This window comes from Hemiscyllium ocellatum, chromosome X (genome assembly GCF_020745735.1).
Source record: "Hemiscyllium ocellatum isolate sHemOce1 chromosome X, sHemOce1.pat.X.cur, whole genome shotgun sequence".
NCBI classification, from domain to species: Eukaryota; Metazoa; Chordata; class Chondrichthyes; order Orectolobiformes; family Hemiscylliidae; genus Hemiscyllium; species Hemiscyllium ocellatum.
Genome location: NC_083453.1, coordinates 16,694,077 through 16,709,481, shown reverse-complemented (window position 1 = coordinate 16,709,481; position 15,405 = coordinate 16,694,077). Strand labels below are relative to the sequence as shown.

At 39.5% G+C, this 15,405-nt stretch overlaps 1 protein-coding gene across 2 annotated transcripts in view; it reads left to right on the top strand.

Annotated features, from left to right (window-relative positions):
* lmbr1l (limb development membrane protein 1-like) overlaps nucleotides 1-10,493 on the top strand; it is a 67,038-nt gene extending 56,545 nt beyond the window's left edge. For both annotated transcript variants that reach the window (XM_060820998.1, XM_060820996.1), the window contains 2 exons: nucleotides 1,448-1,609; nucleotides 5,923-10,493. In XM_060820998.1, the coding sequence (XP_060676981.1) occupies nucleotides 1,448-1,609; nucleotides 5,923-6,005 (245 nt within the window). In that variant the 3' untranslated portion in view covers nucleotides 6,006-10,493. The remainder of the gene's footprint in view (nucleotides 1-1,447; nucleotides 1,610-5,922) is intronic.
* Nucleotides 10,494-15,405: the final 4,912 nt, after the last annotated feature.

Genomic DNA, 15,405 nt, shown 5'->3' with positions numbered 1-15,405 from the left:
TGAGCATGTAGGCAAGGCCACTGCTTAATGTCCCATTAAAAGGATGGCATCTCCGATGTAGCATACCCTCAGTACTACACTTTAAGGCATTTGCTCCTTCTTGCTAAATGGCCTAGACACGTCTGATGTCAAGAGTCTCTTGTGATGAATGAGCACTTGGCTGGGATACTGTGGAGCCTTTTGTCGTTGGCTTGAGTGGAATGGAGAAAATTGAAGCAAAATCTATATTGGATAATGTGTTGTTAACATTAGTATCTCAGAAAACTTGCTGTGTGAACTCCCACTGCACCTGTAAGTCATTTATTGCCCATCAAGTCATTCTTGTGACTTCTCTGAATGTAACCAATAGCAGTGAGAGAATTGGCTCCCTGTTAACTTGACTGTTTGAATGACCTTTTGCTACCCCTTTTCATATTGCCTCTGGTAACCAGAGAACATTAATATGATATTTGATAATAAGGAATAGTTACCTCTTTGTATAATGCAAGGAAGGCACTGGTTTTCTGTTTCCACATAAAAACAGATTAAATTATGGAATGTGATCTCCAAAATGCTAATTAGAGATCCCAGAAGCAAATGCAATAAAAACCAATTGCTTCACACAATTCATGACAAGCCTTTGGTCCTGCCATTTGAGCTACCTAAGATTGCCTTTAGATGGCGCCAAACTCTTCTCTGACCACTGGAAGGTGAGCCTCATTTTTGATTTGCAGATCCAAAATTTATAAAATTCAGTTTTTCCTCTCTTTAGCAAAGCAGAATTTTTGAGAATTTGTGTCATGTCTCAAAAGTTCTTCCCTCTTGAAGACATTAGTTTCCCTCACTGTAATGTCATTGCATGCATAACAGGCTCGATCTGCTAAATTGTGCAGATTGGTGCACATCCGGACTGTTAATTACCTATTTGGTTTAAGAAGGTACATTTAGGGGAGGTGATGGCCTAGTGGTATTATCGCTGGACTATTAATTTGGAGATCCAGGCAATGTTCTGAGGACATGAGTTCAAATCCCACCATTGCAGATGATGGAATTTTAATTCCACATTTTTATTGAATTCAAAGTCTAATGATGACTATGAAAGCATTCTTGATTGTTTGGGGGAAAAGCCCATCTGGTTCACTAATGTCCTTTAGCGGAGGAAATCTGCCATCCTCACCTGGTCGATTCTACATGTGACTCCAGACCCTTAGCAATGTGGTTGACTCCTAACTGCCCTCTAGGTAGTAAATGCTGTTATTTCTCACTTTGGTGTGGTCTTATGAAAGCACATGTTTTATTGAAGGTTTGAATGTAGAAAGATCCATTTTAACAACAATTTCACTTTGAACTACACAGTAGGAAATGATGAGTAAAGTGATGCATGCAACCCTTCTGATTTCTCCGACAAATATTAAGTTAGATATTGAAATTCCTTACCTCCTTTCAGAGAATTTTTTTTCTCTTTTAGGACTCACCAATTTTGACTTGTTGGGGAACTTTGGCAGTTTTAACTGGCTTGGAAACTTTTACATCATCTTTCTCTACAACATGCTTTTTGCTGGTCTCACAGCAATGTGTCTGGTCAAAAAGTTCACCAAGGCTATGCAAGCGGAACTTCTCCATGCATTTGGTAAGTGCAGCCTGTGCAGGTGCAACGATGTGATGACACATCAGTAAACCTGGCACCTAAAAAGGTCGATCTACTAATATTGTGTGATTGTAATTATTGGACTCCATACTGAGGATAAAAAAAAGCTATCTTCCTATCAGGCATTCTGATTGGGTAAATCTTGACAGTACCAAGGTGCTTTTAATAATGTATTAAACATCCATTTAGAATGAGAACCATGTTGAGAGTGTGATGATATGATATTCATCTTGTGTTAAATGTTCACATTTTAATAGTTAAAAACATGTGGATAACTTATTATTGAACCTCCATTCAGTTTTTGGGTACAAAATTCTAACTGAAGGCTATAGTTGAGGCATTTTGTGTCTCATTAAACTCACACCCTTGCTACAGGTAGATATGAATGTGTGGATTGGAGATGCTCGGCTTCACCTGAGAATACCAACTAACTTTTGACAGCTGCATAATGGTTGAATATAGTGAGCCAGTCCAAAAATGCAAACATCCCCTGTTGCTAAGTAATTGTACATTTTCTGGACTGAAGTTAGTTTGAATGTTTTGAAGCACAATTCTCTGGCAAGTTTATATTGTAGAGCTGTTCCAAGATGTGTTTACTTCTGAGCTGCATGCCATTTGTATTGCAGGGCAGAGTCTGTAGCTTCCAGAGTATTGGGTAGCCACGACTTATTCAATTTTAATCAGACATTTTTTTTCTGTCTCCGAATTTCTTCACTGGCTGGCATAATATATCCAGGCCAGCAAGCCAAGAACATCTTTATCATCATGTACAGGTAGCCTGTGTGTGGCTGGCAGTATTAGTTTGGGTTAACATCAGGAGTCATGCTTCCAGGCATGTCTAGTGACTTTCAGGTCTGAATTGTAGTGTTTTTAATATTTTCTTACATTTCCTCTTAGGGATTCGTGCTACAATCTTCACCACTTAACCTCCCCAAAATCGCTCTCCTTGACCACCGTTGAATCAAACTGTTTACAAATTGCCATCCTATTTCATCCCAAGCTGAGTTTCTGACTCCACATCCTCTCCATCTCGAGCACCACCTACTTTGATGTTCCTTCAAGCTCTCTGCCACTAAACCCCTCGCCTATAATCTTTGTAAGGTGCAGACCCGACTATTCCAATGATCTTCTAGTCAGCATTCCACCTTCTGCTCTCCATCAACTTCAGCAAAAACTCTGGGCATATCCTATCCTGCATCAAGTCCCAATTGCCCATTACTTCTTCCCTTGCCAATCTCTAATGACTATTTCAGTGTTCCAATGCTTCATATATAAATTCCTGTTCTAGTCTTGGGCATCATTGCCTATGTATCTCTTTAACCTTCTCCAGCACTGCAACTCCCCAATTCCATTCCTTTTGATTCTAACCTCTTCTGAGTCTCTCCCTTCTGGCTAGGCTCTAAGCTGTGGAATTCTTTCTCAAAAACACTCTGCGTTGTCTCCTCCCTCTCCTTTTGACATTCTCCTTAAAAACCCTCTTGGATCAAGCTCAACATTTCTACTATATCTTCCCTCGCTCTTGCCCTCCCTTTTCTGCCCTTGCCCTCTTTGTGCCTGTGGGATAGCAGCCTGCTGACAAACTAAGGATGGCCACTTGGGTGAGTTACTAGACAGCTACACACACAAGAATTCTACCTCAGCAAGTAGGTCAGCGTACTGAAGTTATGAAAACCAATTCATCTACAATGCTGTTTGAGAAGGGGAGGACAGGGAGAAATATCTGCAAATTAATAGAAATAAATCTGGTTTTATTTAATCTCTACTGTCCCAAATTCACTGATTTTGGTACCACCTACAGCTAAATTTAACACTTATTTCCTTGCAACAACAAATTGTGCAGAAGGTCTTGTAGTGCCCCCTTTCTCCAAATATTCTGCTTTCAATTTGATTCCGATTCAATCTCCGGTTGTTGATTCTGGAGTGATCTCATTAATATTATTTTAATAAACACTTGATAATGACTGTGCCTGTTGGGGCAGTGGGAAGGGAGGTACAGTTGAAGATTTGATTGCAATAGGTTTGTTCATAGGCCTACGAAGCCAAATTCTGTGGATTAAGCACTATTTTTGGATTAAGGTACGAAACGTTAAACTTTGTTGTCGTAATCCAGCATTCCGCTTTTCAGCCAAAGCGGGGTTCGAAGTTGATTTTTAACGATTTCACTTGAAAAATGCATCAACAAGGGTTAAGTTACACTCTGGCCATGTTAGATCTGTGGTTAGTAACTAGTGACGTTTGTCCTGAAATACAATCTCAGTCTGGTTCCTCTGGGTAAATGTTGCTGTGAAACGTTTTGTCTCCTGGGAGCCATTTCTAATCTCTCATTGTCAACAAATTGAATGCAATGGCTGCCCAAGCACAAAATCAGGGCCGCAGCTCATTTCGAAGGGTCAAGATAAGAAGGGATGAAGAGCCTCGCCTGCACCATGTGATTAGGAGGGAGTTGATATTGGCACCTATGGGAGGGAGTTGATATTGGCACGTTAGCCGTCTTTTATGAAGGCAATTTCTAAATTGTGAAGGGTTTTTATACTTCAAAAGCAAACTACAATGTGTTGAATTGTATGGTATTTATAAGTTTATCGAGATAATATGCACCAATTGTTCAAACAGTTCAGTTACCTGCCATTGTTTGCTGTATTCCTAAATTTATGAACAAACTTTCTTGCAATGCCAAACGCCTTTTTTTTTTGTTTGTTTGTTTTGCTTCATTAAATAAGGTGCTTTTGAACCTGGCGTATGAAGTCATGCATCCTCAATAAAGCAGCCTGACTTTGACAAGCTGCTCTACAGAATATAATACTAAAAACTACTTTCAGGGCTTTTCGGTGCTAAATGGACCCTGGGTAGGGAAAGGCCAGAGGTTTGCAGCGAGGAATTGTATCTCTCTTGTCCAGCAAAATGTTTTTTCTCTCTGGTAGAGGCTGAGGTGATAGACTTAATGTAGGATCTTACTATATGCAAACTGGCTTCCATACTTGCCTGCAGAGTGGCTTTATGAGTAACTCATTGGCTTTGAAGTGCTTTTTGGATGTCTTGAGGACACATACAGCAGCATAGAAATGCAAAATAGTTCTTTTGAATCTGGTGATCTGATCACTGTTTCAGGTCCCTTCCCTCCCCTTGCTGTGTTCTGGCAGAGGCCGCCTTTCTGTTTTGGTGGCCCCTGTTTTGTGTAACTACCAACATCACCTGCCAAGTGGTGGATATGGATATCTGGATCTAGCGGTTTGTCTCTTCCAAACTGACAGTAATTGCTGGGATCTTCCCTCCGATGGCCCACCACTGCCTGTGATACTTCTACCTCATAAAATACAGAAAATGTTATGATACTAAGGAGGCCGTTTGGTCTGTCGTGTCTATGTCAGATATCCTAATAAAATGTAAGTGGTTATTCAGACCAAATACTTCAGGATGCTTTGTCTATAAAGTCTTTGTAAAATTTTTGTTCTGCTGCTTTGCAGACACTGAAGTTGCCCAATTGACAAATGTGCCTTTGATTTTTCACATTCATTTTTTTCGTTTTGAATAATTTATTTGACCAAGGGCAAACTTTGACAATAACTAAACTCTCTGACCAGCTGGAATAAATCCAAAATATGGAAAGAACTTGAGCATTATTGCCTTGAATACTGTGTTCTAAAATAATTAACTTCCATTTCTGGATGTAAAGATTATATTTAAAAAAATTTAAATGGGCTTGACTAAGCCTGGGCTCACAGTGGGGCTTCCTTGATCACAATGAATTCTGACTGGAAAAAAATGTTAAGTTATTTATAATTAAATTTGATAAGATTAGTTTAAAATAGACCATAGACTCTTGTAATGCTGACTTATCTCCGCAAAGTGGTGAGTTACATGAGCTAGATTGTTAGAATCTGAGTTTTGGTTTTCCTACTTGTTCGTGGATTACAGACATGTTTGTCTTTGGAAATAATTTTATCACCAGCTTCACTGAGCAATTGTGTGATGGCAGTTATCAGATATTCAGTGTGGTAAGGTGCAAACCTTGTTCTAAATGTAAATATTGTGCAGCACTAGCCTGTAGGCTGGGAGTTCATGGGTTGGAATCTGGATTTGCTTGTCTTACCATGCACATGGGTGATGAAAAAAAAGAGTACTTACACAGAAGAGAGTGTACAAAAGCAGTTTTTAAATTAAGAGTTGCAACTGGGGCAATTGCAGAGCAAAATAGACATTTAATTATTTTTATTGCGGTCCTTCACCACTTGTAAATATTTGTGAATGAATTGATTGTGATTATAACTTTTCTTTTCAACATTTTATTTCTTCAGGCTTGGACAGATTGCCTCTTCCAGTCACTAGATCCCGCACCTCTGCCAAGATGGGTCCAGCAAGTAGCAAGGGACTTGTGTAACATTGGTGGATGGACCAGCCACAAAAGGGACTATATAATGTTAATACTATACTGTGAATGCTGCTATCACTTGGGTTTCGAAGTTCCAAGGCCTTCTCGTGACCCCCTGTTCAAGGAACATGAACTTTTAAACTCAGGATCAGGCAGTTCCTTTCAACAAATCCCAGGGCTCTTGAGGATGCCTCCAATTTCTCTCTCCCACCATAGAGAATCAAACTTTGTTTACTTTGTGAAGCTGGAATTACCATAATGAGCGAGACCTCACTATGTAACTGTTATGCAACTATTATGAGATGGAATTAATCCAAAGAGGCAGATTTTTCAAACAGTTACATGTTTACATTATGTATTCTGTGCAATATGCTTTTTTTTTAAAATGTGATTTTAGCCTGTCTTATTTAAAGTGTTTTCCATCCTTGGATGTTGCCAGTGTCTTTTTCAATTTACTGTTCATCGATTGGGGTTTCTTCCGTTTTAAACTGTTTTCAAAGTCGTGTCCGTCAAAATGGCTCCACTCTGAAGCATTTCCTTGTCTGCCAGTAATAGGGGAAACTGGGGTTTGGAGTGCTGGAAGCTGTTCACAATAAAGCTGAAACATGCATTTTCTATCTGGAAACTCATTTTCTATAAAGTGACTAAGTTTGAAGAGTTTTGATCATCATAATTATTGCAAGATGCTATTTAGGGAAAATCCTCCAGGATATTTCTCTAGATCATGCTCTTTCCAGAATCGTTTAATGCAAGCAGTGGAGAGTACTGCTGGCTGAGTAAGCCTAGACTTAACCATGCATAGAAAAAATTAGAACTCCAGTGAGATTTACTAAGTTAACTGTCAGAGAATATTAAGTAATAAACGTGAGATGTTGGTTGTTGAGATTTGGACAGGAGAGATGAGATGGTAATAATTCTATTACTTATTTCAATGGAAAATTACTGGAGTGATCATCTGCACTGATTACTGGCAAGATATTTTTGGTGTCTACTAAGCTGGCGTTTTGTCAGTGGAGTTGGTAATGTTAGCATTCAGAATACCAATGAAGCCAAACTTCTTGCCCCATTGCTTGGTAATGGTTTTTACATCCTTAACCTTTTTTTTGTTCTGTTAATGGAGGAAGTGTGTCAGGAGCTCCAATTGCATCTCTGTGCAAACATTCAGGTTGCTTTCTGCTCAGCCCTCAGCCAGGATTGAATTGAATTGCATTTTATTTCTACTAGATTTGAATTGCACTGACTTGAGTTATCTGCCAGCACTTTGGATTAGAAAGGTATCCGTACACAAGGTGTAGACTGAATAAATAAATGAGCCATCGACAAACTATTTCCATTTCCAACATCAAAAACAAGATGATTAATGCTTTCTGGTTATGGTTTATTATAAAATTACCCATGTTAGTTTAGGCATTTGGGTTGTTTTTCCGTGCAATCCAATGCTTTTCTTTGTAATAACTTCCAGATACTTTTGTTAGTCAATTTTTAGAGGTGGTTACCTTCTTTGATGCATTTCTGTCCACCATAGCCTGCACTGCATAACCAATAGCTAGAAAGGTGCATGTGGGTACCGGCTCTTGTGGTGACTGTGTGGCTCCCCCTGCAGTGCTTATGTCACCTATTGATGATGAACTTCCTCATGATGGCATCAAAATTTAGAAACTGAAAACTTCTGTCATTGCGAAATATCTGACAAATAACTCGAATTACATCCCTGCATCTTGGTTGTTTGGTTTCTGCCCCCAGGTGTTGTAGATAAATCTGCTTTTCTGTTCCTGACACTTCAATTAGCAGAAAACAATTTCAAATGTTGTTCCTAAAATAGTGCGGCATAATTAATTACAGTTTAAAAATTAGGCTAGTTTGCAGCAGTGGTAAATAATTGCAAGATATAATTTGTTTTGGGATACTATTTAGGTTTTATTTGATGATAAGAATTAATTTAAGATATGCAAGCCTGTAAGATTCAGGAGTGGTAATTTCTGCAAAAGAACAGGCATCAATAGTGTGAAGCACTTGTGCTGGGAGCCACGCATACCGATAGATGTCCGTACTTTTGGACAGAAAGCTGCAGGAAAACTTTTCAGTAGCTACTTGGGCAGAATGTGTTTTTTATTCTCAGCATCCCAGTACCAACCAGGATAAAGGTTGATTGTTCAGAATTTAGGAGAGGGGAGGACCAAGTCTGATGGCTATTTAAAGTTCCTGAAGTTGAACGTGAGTGAAGTCCTGTTCTGTTGATGCTTGCTTAAAACATCCTTTATGGAGGGTATCGGCCATTTTGGCAGTTTGGGATGACCCAATGTTTAGCCTTCCAGTCACTTTGCCTGATTTTCTCTGGAGGTCTGTGTAGATCTCCATCATTTGTTTGTGTTGAACTTCATCGGGACCAATCATGCGGATTGTGATGCTTCAAATGAATTTTTATTTCTCAAATGCAACAAAATTCTTGCAGTGTTTAAAAAGGTATGATAGAAAGAAGCCCGGATAGATACAAGCTGGTTTTTGTGGGCTAGTGTTTATGCCAACCCAAATGGGTTGAAAAAACTGAATAGACAGTTTCCATTCTGCCCTTCAGCATTATGAATGGCAGGAGGAGAAAGCTAAAACGTGTACAGACTCTTAACTCCAAAGTATGAGTGTGCCAAGTGTATCAAATAAGCTTCCTGGAAGATTCAGGTTTTGAGAACATGGATGAATGAAGCTAATATAGAATGCTTGTTAAAGTCTAAGAGTTAGTGATCAAACCTCCATTTGGAAGAAAGACTAGTTTGATCCATGATACAAATTCAGCACCAGCAATTTAACCAAGATGTTCCTTTGGTGATTCCCATCATCATCGATGCTAAATGTCCACCTTGACGACTTTTATTTTCATTTGGAGTGGTGAAGGTATTTCTTTCTATTTAGGATTTTTAATTGGATTCCAAATTCAAATACTCATTCCTCCAGAGGGTTTTGACTTCATGATGGTTCTTGATGAAGACATTTATTTTACGACTGAAGCATGACTTATTGTGACCGAAATGAAAAATCAACTCTAAGATGCTGGTGATGGAGCTCAGTACTCTGCTAATGAGACTTGTGTCCTAATGAGGACATAAGGAGTACACAATTGCATCTTGGTCATTCAGTCTTTGCCTCCAGGTTTTGTGGATAAATCTCTTTTTCTGTTCCTTACAGTTCAACTGTAAATGTCCTTTGAAGCAAAGAACAGTTTTATTTTGCACATGCATTTGACTTGAAACAGATTGTTGCTTTCAGACCCGGTGTATGATGTCCTGTGATCTGCCCAACGTTCTGAACTGCCAGAACAAGGCAGCAAAGCTAGAACCCACCCTGATGTGTGTATGAAAACAAAAGCCGGGATTTCTTCCTGTTTTAAAATTAAATTGCTGGAATTGAAATTTGTAACAAATCCACCTCCTAGGCGTATGTTTCTTTCATTAATAGATTCCTGATAAATACTTTGCCAGTCATATATTTGCCAACCTTGCAGCATTGTTAGCGAGTCCAGTTCTTGCAAGTGCACTGAGCTTGTTATGCTGCTATAAATTCCACTCGCAACTTTGATTTGGGATTTTTAATTTTCAGAACTGCCATTTTTAAATTGAAACCAATTTTGCTGAAAAAAAAATCAGCTTTTAAAAATATATTGGCAGACAGTAAATGTCTTTGAGAAGTAGAATGGAATTGGTTGGAGTGAAGTTGATCTCTGGTTGCAATGAACAATGTTTGTCATCTTTGGTGTACTCACTGCATATTACAGTTTGTTTCATCATAGTCAAATTTTAAGTACAATGGAAATACAATTTGGAGAGCGTAGTTTTCTTTTCCACATGAGTCTGTAAATTAACTATTACTGAGTGCCTTTTACCAATGTGTTTCTCATGTCATCACTTTATGTATGTAGTGCAAATTCATTCCCCAGATGGATTTCTATTAATAAGCCATGTCAATTAGTTAGTCTGCTGCCTTTGGTGATAAGTAGGCTGCAAGCACATTGCTTCTTAAACTGGTACCTCAAGAGCTACTTGGCTATAGACAGACTGGTGCCCATTGAACTGTCCCCCAGCATGAGTCAATGCCTTAAGAAGAGGGAAAGAGAATTTTGGGATGAAAGAAGCAATTTATTTCAGCGAGCTTTGCTCCCTGTCAGAATATCTCTCTCTCTCATCAAAGATGGACATTCCAAATGTAAGGTTCACATTTTACTTTCAAATCTCTGAGGATTTTTGGGCTGGATGATGAAAGTCTTCAGTTACAGGGAATATCCTGAATGCTGAATTAGTTAAGGAATCGCAAATACTTGGGAGGTCTGGCATTCCGAATTCCCAGCAGCCTGATCTCCCAAAGTTGCTCTATATTGGAGGGAAATGACTCTGATTGTATCACCATTACTCCTGTGACAATGTCTTTTTACAAACTCCATTGTTTGGTAAATGTGTTGTGATTTGAAATTGTAATGTAATCTGTTTGTATCTTTGTGTACAATCTGTTAACGACAATACAAGTAAAATGCATTTTTTAAAAAGTCCTGTTTGTTTTCACTTCTTCTGAACTTGATTTTGTAAGACTCCAGTCCCTAGTTATGACTTTGTGACATGAATCACCCGTTACAGGTTTTCATTTTTGTTTTGTTCTTGGACATTTTTTTTTAACTTCCATGTTTTTGACAGCTCTTCCATGATTGTGGCAGGTAAATGAGTTGAATTTGTAGGATGAACAGAGAACACTCTCTTCCATTTATTTCAGCTACTAATGGTAACCTGTTTTCATACCCTCCTGCCTTCCGAAATGGAAAAAAAAACGCCATGTTTCAACTGTCAAACATTTTAAAAATATTGTTGTCAAGCAAGTTGTCTTATTTTCACCTTGATAGCTGCAGTGCAAACAAATTTAATAGTTCAATTTTTTTAGTAAACAATCAGTCAAATACACATTCTAAGAAATGAGCAACGATGTTGCCATTTAGTGACTTGTCTGTTCCTTCTGACATTGACTGCATACAAACTAATTTCTGCCAAGAACATATCATATATCTATTCCAGAAATGGATGATTCCAACTGCAAGCCAATTGTTGAGTGAGAAAAAGTGTCTCTCTCTCTCTCTCTCTCTCCCTCCATGCCTAACCTTTTTTTTGGGTTTTTTTTAATACCCCCCCCATTCAAAACCGAAATACCACTGAAGCAAAATGAATGAGCAGCAAAATAATGCCCCTTCCTGATTAGACAAGATGATAATGTGCTTTTCTTTTCAACTGCAAAACTGTTGATGTATCTTTGTCCAGCTGTGTCTATTGCACTAGACATGTATTTTTGTTAGCACTAACGTGCCACAGGAGGTTAATGAGAATGAGTAAATGCAGTCCTGCTTCTGTAATGTAGTGACAGTTGCTTATTCAGAGGCTGGACAGTTCTTCTCTGTGGCTATATTTTGCATGTTGAGTGTTCCTCTCCAAGTGATTCACCTAGTCTGTCAGTTGTGGAGCCTGTAAGCTTGAGCATAGTTTAGACCAGTTACCTTGAATATGATTGCATATTCGAGCATGTTTAATCTTTCAAAAGCATTTTCTATATGAAAAGATTAAATACAGTGAATGCTGCCTGATGTGCTGTATTACAGATTTCCAACATCTGTAATATTGGCTGAGATTCTACTTTACTGTCCTATAAACCTGTGATAAATGACTGGCCACAACCTGTGTTAGCCATACCTGTTCATTTGGTTTCTGCACCCCCCCCCCCCCCCCCCCATCCCCCCTTCAGTGATCCAAGTGCAATACTTCAGCTGGGCACTTGCTTGGCTTTTATTAGAGAAATGCTGCTTTGCTCAAAGTTGGTAAGCACGTCATTGCCATGAGTGAGGTGTTCATTCATGTCTTGAAATTGAGTGATCATCTGTACATTGGGAAATAAGCCCCAGTCCTTAATTGGAACTGGAATGGAGAACTTTGCAGGACATGGGGAAAAGGCAGGAAAATAACTCATTGGATAATTCTTTCACCCACTCTTTCTTTCTATTTTTATATATTTCTGTACTATTCAGTCATCAGAGTTTTGTGACCCAGCACCTACACGAGATCAACTTTGGATCTTATATTGGGTAAGCGGAGTCCTTTTATGGGCCATGGGGTGGGAGGAAGGTGAGGAAAGTTTTTTTTTCTGCAAATTTTTCAGAAGGAGAAAGCCCTCTTAAATAAGTCAGAAGAAAGTTCTGGACTTTTTACAAGAAGCCGTTGGGGGGGAGACGACAGGGGGAGCTCTGCACTGTTAGTAAGAGTGGGCACATTTGTAAAGTTTGTGCCTACATGTGTTTTTTTTTGTTTTAGCTGTTAATACTATTGTTTTTGTTCATTGTAAGATGGGTGGATTTGCAAGATGGAAAGTAGTTTTGAAACTGATAAAAGTAATCATCCTGCATTTGAGCATGCAAAGCAACAAATTAACTTCATATCACTAGATATCTTTGATTTCTACTTGCTGGCAGGATCTATAAAGCCTTTTCTTCTTTCAGTTCCTGAGTGGTTGTCATCAAGTGGCACTTTACACTGGAAGGATTGTAGGAAGAAAGCCTTCCTATTTTATTTTGCCATTCTATTGAGTACAATTGTGTTTGTCACGACAACGATTTCTATTTTTTTAAGAAAAGGAAATTTGATTTCAAATGTTGCCTGTGCTGCTTTTACAGATAATGCTGAGAAAATGACACCACTTTGTGCTTGGATTTTGAAATTTATTTTTCTTTTTAATGACTCTGTGCTTCCTGCCTGCTGATTGCTTCGAACGTGCATGGGAAGTTCTCGCTGAGGAGAGATGGACTAAAATCACAAAGTCCATCGCCACTTAAGTTTCGTGAAGTTCCTCTGAATCTTCCCTTCCATATCCGTGAAATTAAATCAGATTTTTGATGGCAAGTTATCATGTGCAGTAAACAATTTGGAGCAGGAATGAAGCGATATTTCCAAGATGATCCTGTTGACTAAAGTAAGTGATAGTGCTTAACCCTTCAGAGGTTGCAATAACATATTCTTAAATGTTTGGATGTATTAAGGGGTCTGTATCCAATTTTCTTGTAAATCTTCCCCATGTAAAAAATGAGGGATAGCTCCGTGCTGGATAAAGAGCACATTCCACTTCACCCAGTGTTGGTACTAAGTACTCAACAATCAGTTACACGAGGGTTAGCTGCAGAATAAAGCTCCCACTGCTCTAGCCCAACAATGAGTCTTTGTTTCAACCTCAAAAGGTTCCCTCCTACTATCGGACCAACGTGTCAATTCCACTTCCCACACCATTGTCCTGTGAGACTGCCGGTCCTGTGCTAAGCGCCCACACACATTAACAACTGGCCTAAGACTGCTTCAACTCCTTTCAAGAAAGACCCTTCAAGCCAGAGGAGAGACGCAACGTCCATACCGTCAGTGTGGACTGACCCTGAACCTTGGGACTAAAACTGAAAGGCCTGTGGCAGTACCCTGTTACTTCACTATTGCTATTAAGGGTACAGTGAATATTGTAAAACAGCCAGGCGTTGGAATTTCTACACCATCTGTGGATTTGGGATTTACTTCAATTATGATTGCATAATGGCATGTAGTTCAGCTAACTGGTGGGGAACAGAAAAGACTAAATATATTCAGTTTTAAAATTTTTTTCACTGGCTGGGACAGCATTTATTGCTAATCCCTAATTGCCCAGAGGGTAGTTAAAGGTTCCTCACATTACTCTGTGATCTGGGGTCACATGTAGGCTAGACCAGGAAAAGACAGCAGATTTCCCTAAAAGGTATTTGTGACAATCAACAGTGATTATAAATTCCAGATCTTATTGAACTCTGCCATGGTGACATTTGAATTCATGTCCTCAAAACATGAGCTTGGGGTTCTGGATGACTGGTGCAGTGACATTACCACTGTGCCACCACATCCCTTTTGAAGCAAAAAAAAATCCTTTTAAGTGGAAGAACTAAACTTTGATCAAATTGGACCTACCTATCAGAAGACAGCAACCCCCAATGGAACTACACCTGACAGGAACTGGCGCTGAAGAGAAGGACGTTCATTACCTATCCCTGATTACCACTAAGAAAGTGGGAGTGAGCCACCCTCTCAAAAGGCACTGAATATACCAACACTGCACAGATGACAGCCGTTTAAAACTGAGTTCTAGAATGTTTGAACCAGAGACGATGAAAGTTCAGAGCAATGTTTCCAAGCCAGAATGATGTATAACCTGGGATCTTGCAGGTGTGATGATTTCCATGTGCTTCTGCCCTTCACTTTATAGGACATGGGATGGAGGTCATGGGTTTTGGAAGGTGCTATCAAAAGAAACTTGGTGAGTTGCTGCAGTGCATCATGTAGATGATACACACTGCTGCTACTGAGCATTGATGGTGGATATGATGCCAATCAGGTGGGCTGCTTTATCATGGATGGTCTCAAGCTGTTTGAGTGTTGTTGGCGCTGCACTCATCCAGGCAAGTGGGGAGTATTCCTTTATACTTTTGACTTATACCTTTTAGATGGTGGACAGGCTTTGGAGAATCAGGAGGTGAGTTACTTGCCACTAAATTCCTAACCTCTGACCTGCTCTTGGAGCTGTGGTATTTATATAGCTGGTTCAGTTCAGTTTCTGATTAATGGTAACCCCCCAAGATGTTGATTAGTTGGGGATTCAGTGATGGTAATCCCATTGAATGTTAAGGGGTGACAACTGAATTCTCTCCTTTTGGGGAGTTGTGAAATGCCAGGTTGTCTGAATTGTCTTTTGACAGCACCTTACAAACCCATGGTCACAACCACCTACAAGGACAAGGGCAGCAGATACATGGAAACACCTGCTAGTTTCCCTCCAAGACACTCACTATGGGAAACATGTCATTCCTTCGGTGTCGATGGGTCGAAATGCTTGTGGCTTTACCTACACCAAATGGACTGCAGCAGTTCGAGAAGGCAGCTCACCACCACTTTCTTAAGGGTAATTAGTAATGGGTATCAAATATCAGTCCAGCTAGTGACACCAACAATGGCATTACCGCCCCTGAATCCCCAACATCTTGCACTAGAAAGTGCGGGTTTGTTGATATTGGGTGATGCCACTTGGGAGGGATCTTCCTCCGGCCTGGGTTTGGCCATCAATTCTGAATGGCTGAAGTCTAACATAGACTATAGAACACAGTTGGCTACCTATCGTCTCCACATACATCAACACCTCAAAAGGAGACTGGGAGAAAACCATTTGCGGACACAAAATACATAAAGAAAATAATGTTACCAAAAAAACTACAAAGCATACTTTGTAACGTTGTCATCGTACTGATTGTCATGATTTGAGACAATGGCAGCTGGAAAGGAAGCACACTAGAGTTGTCTGGGAACATTACCAATTCGGAGGGTTTAGTATCCTT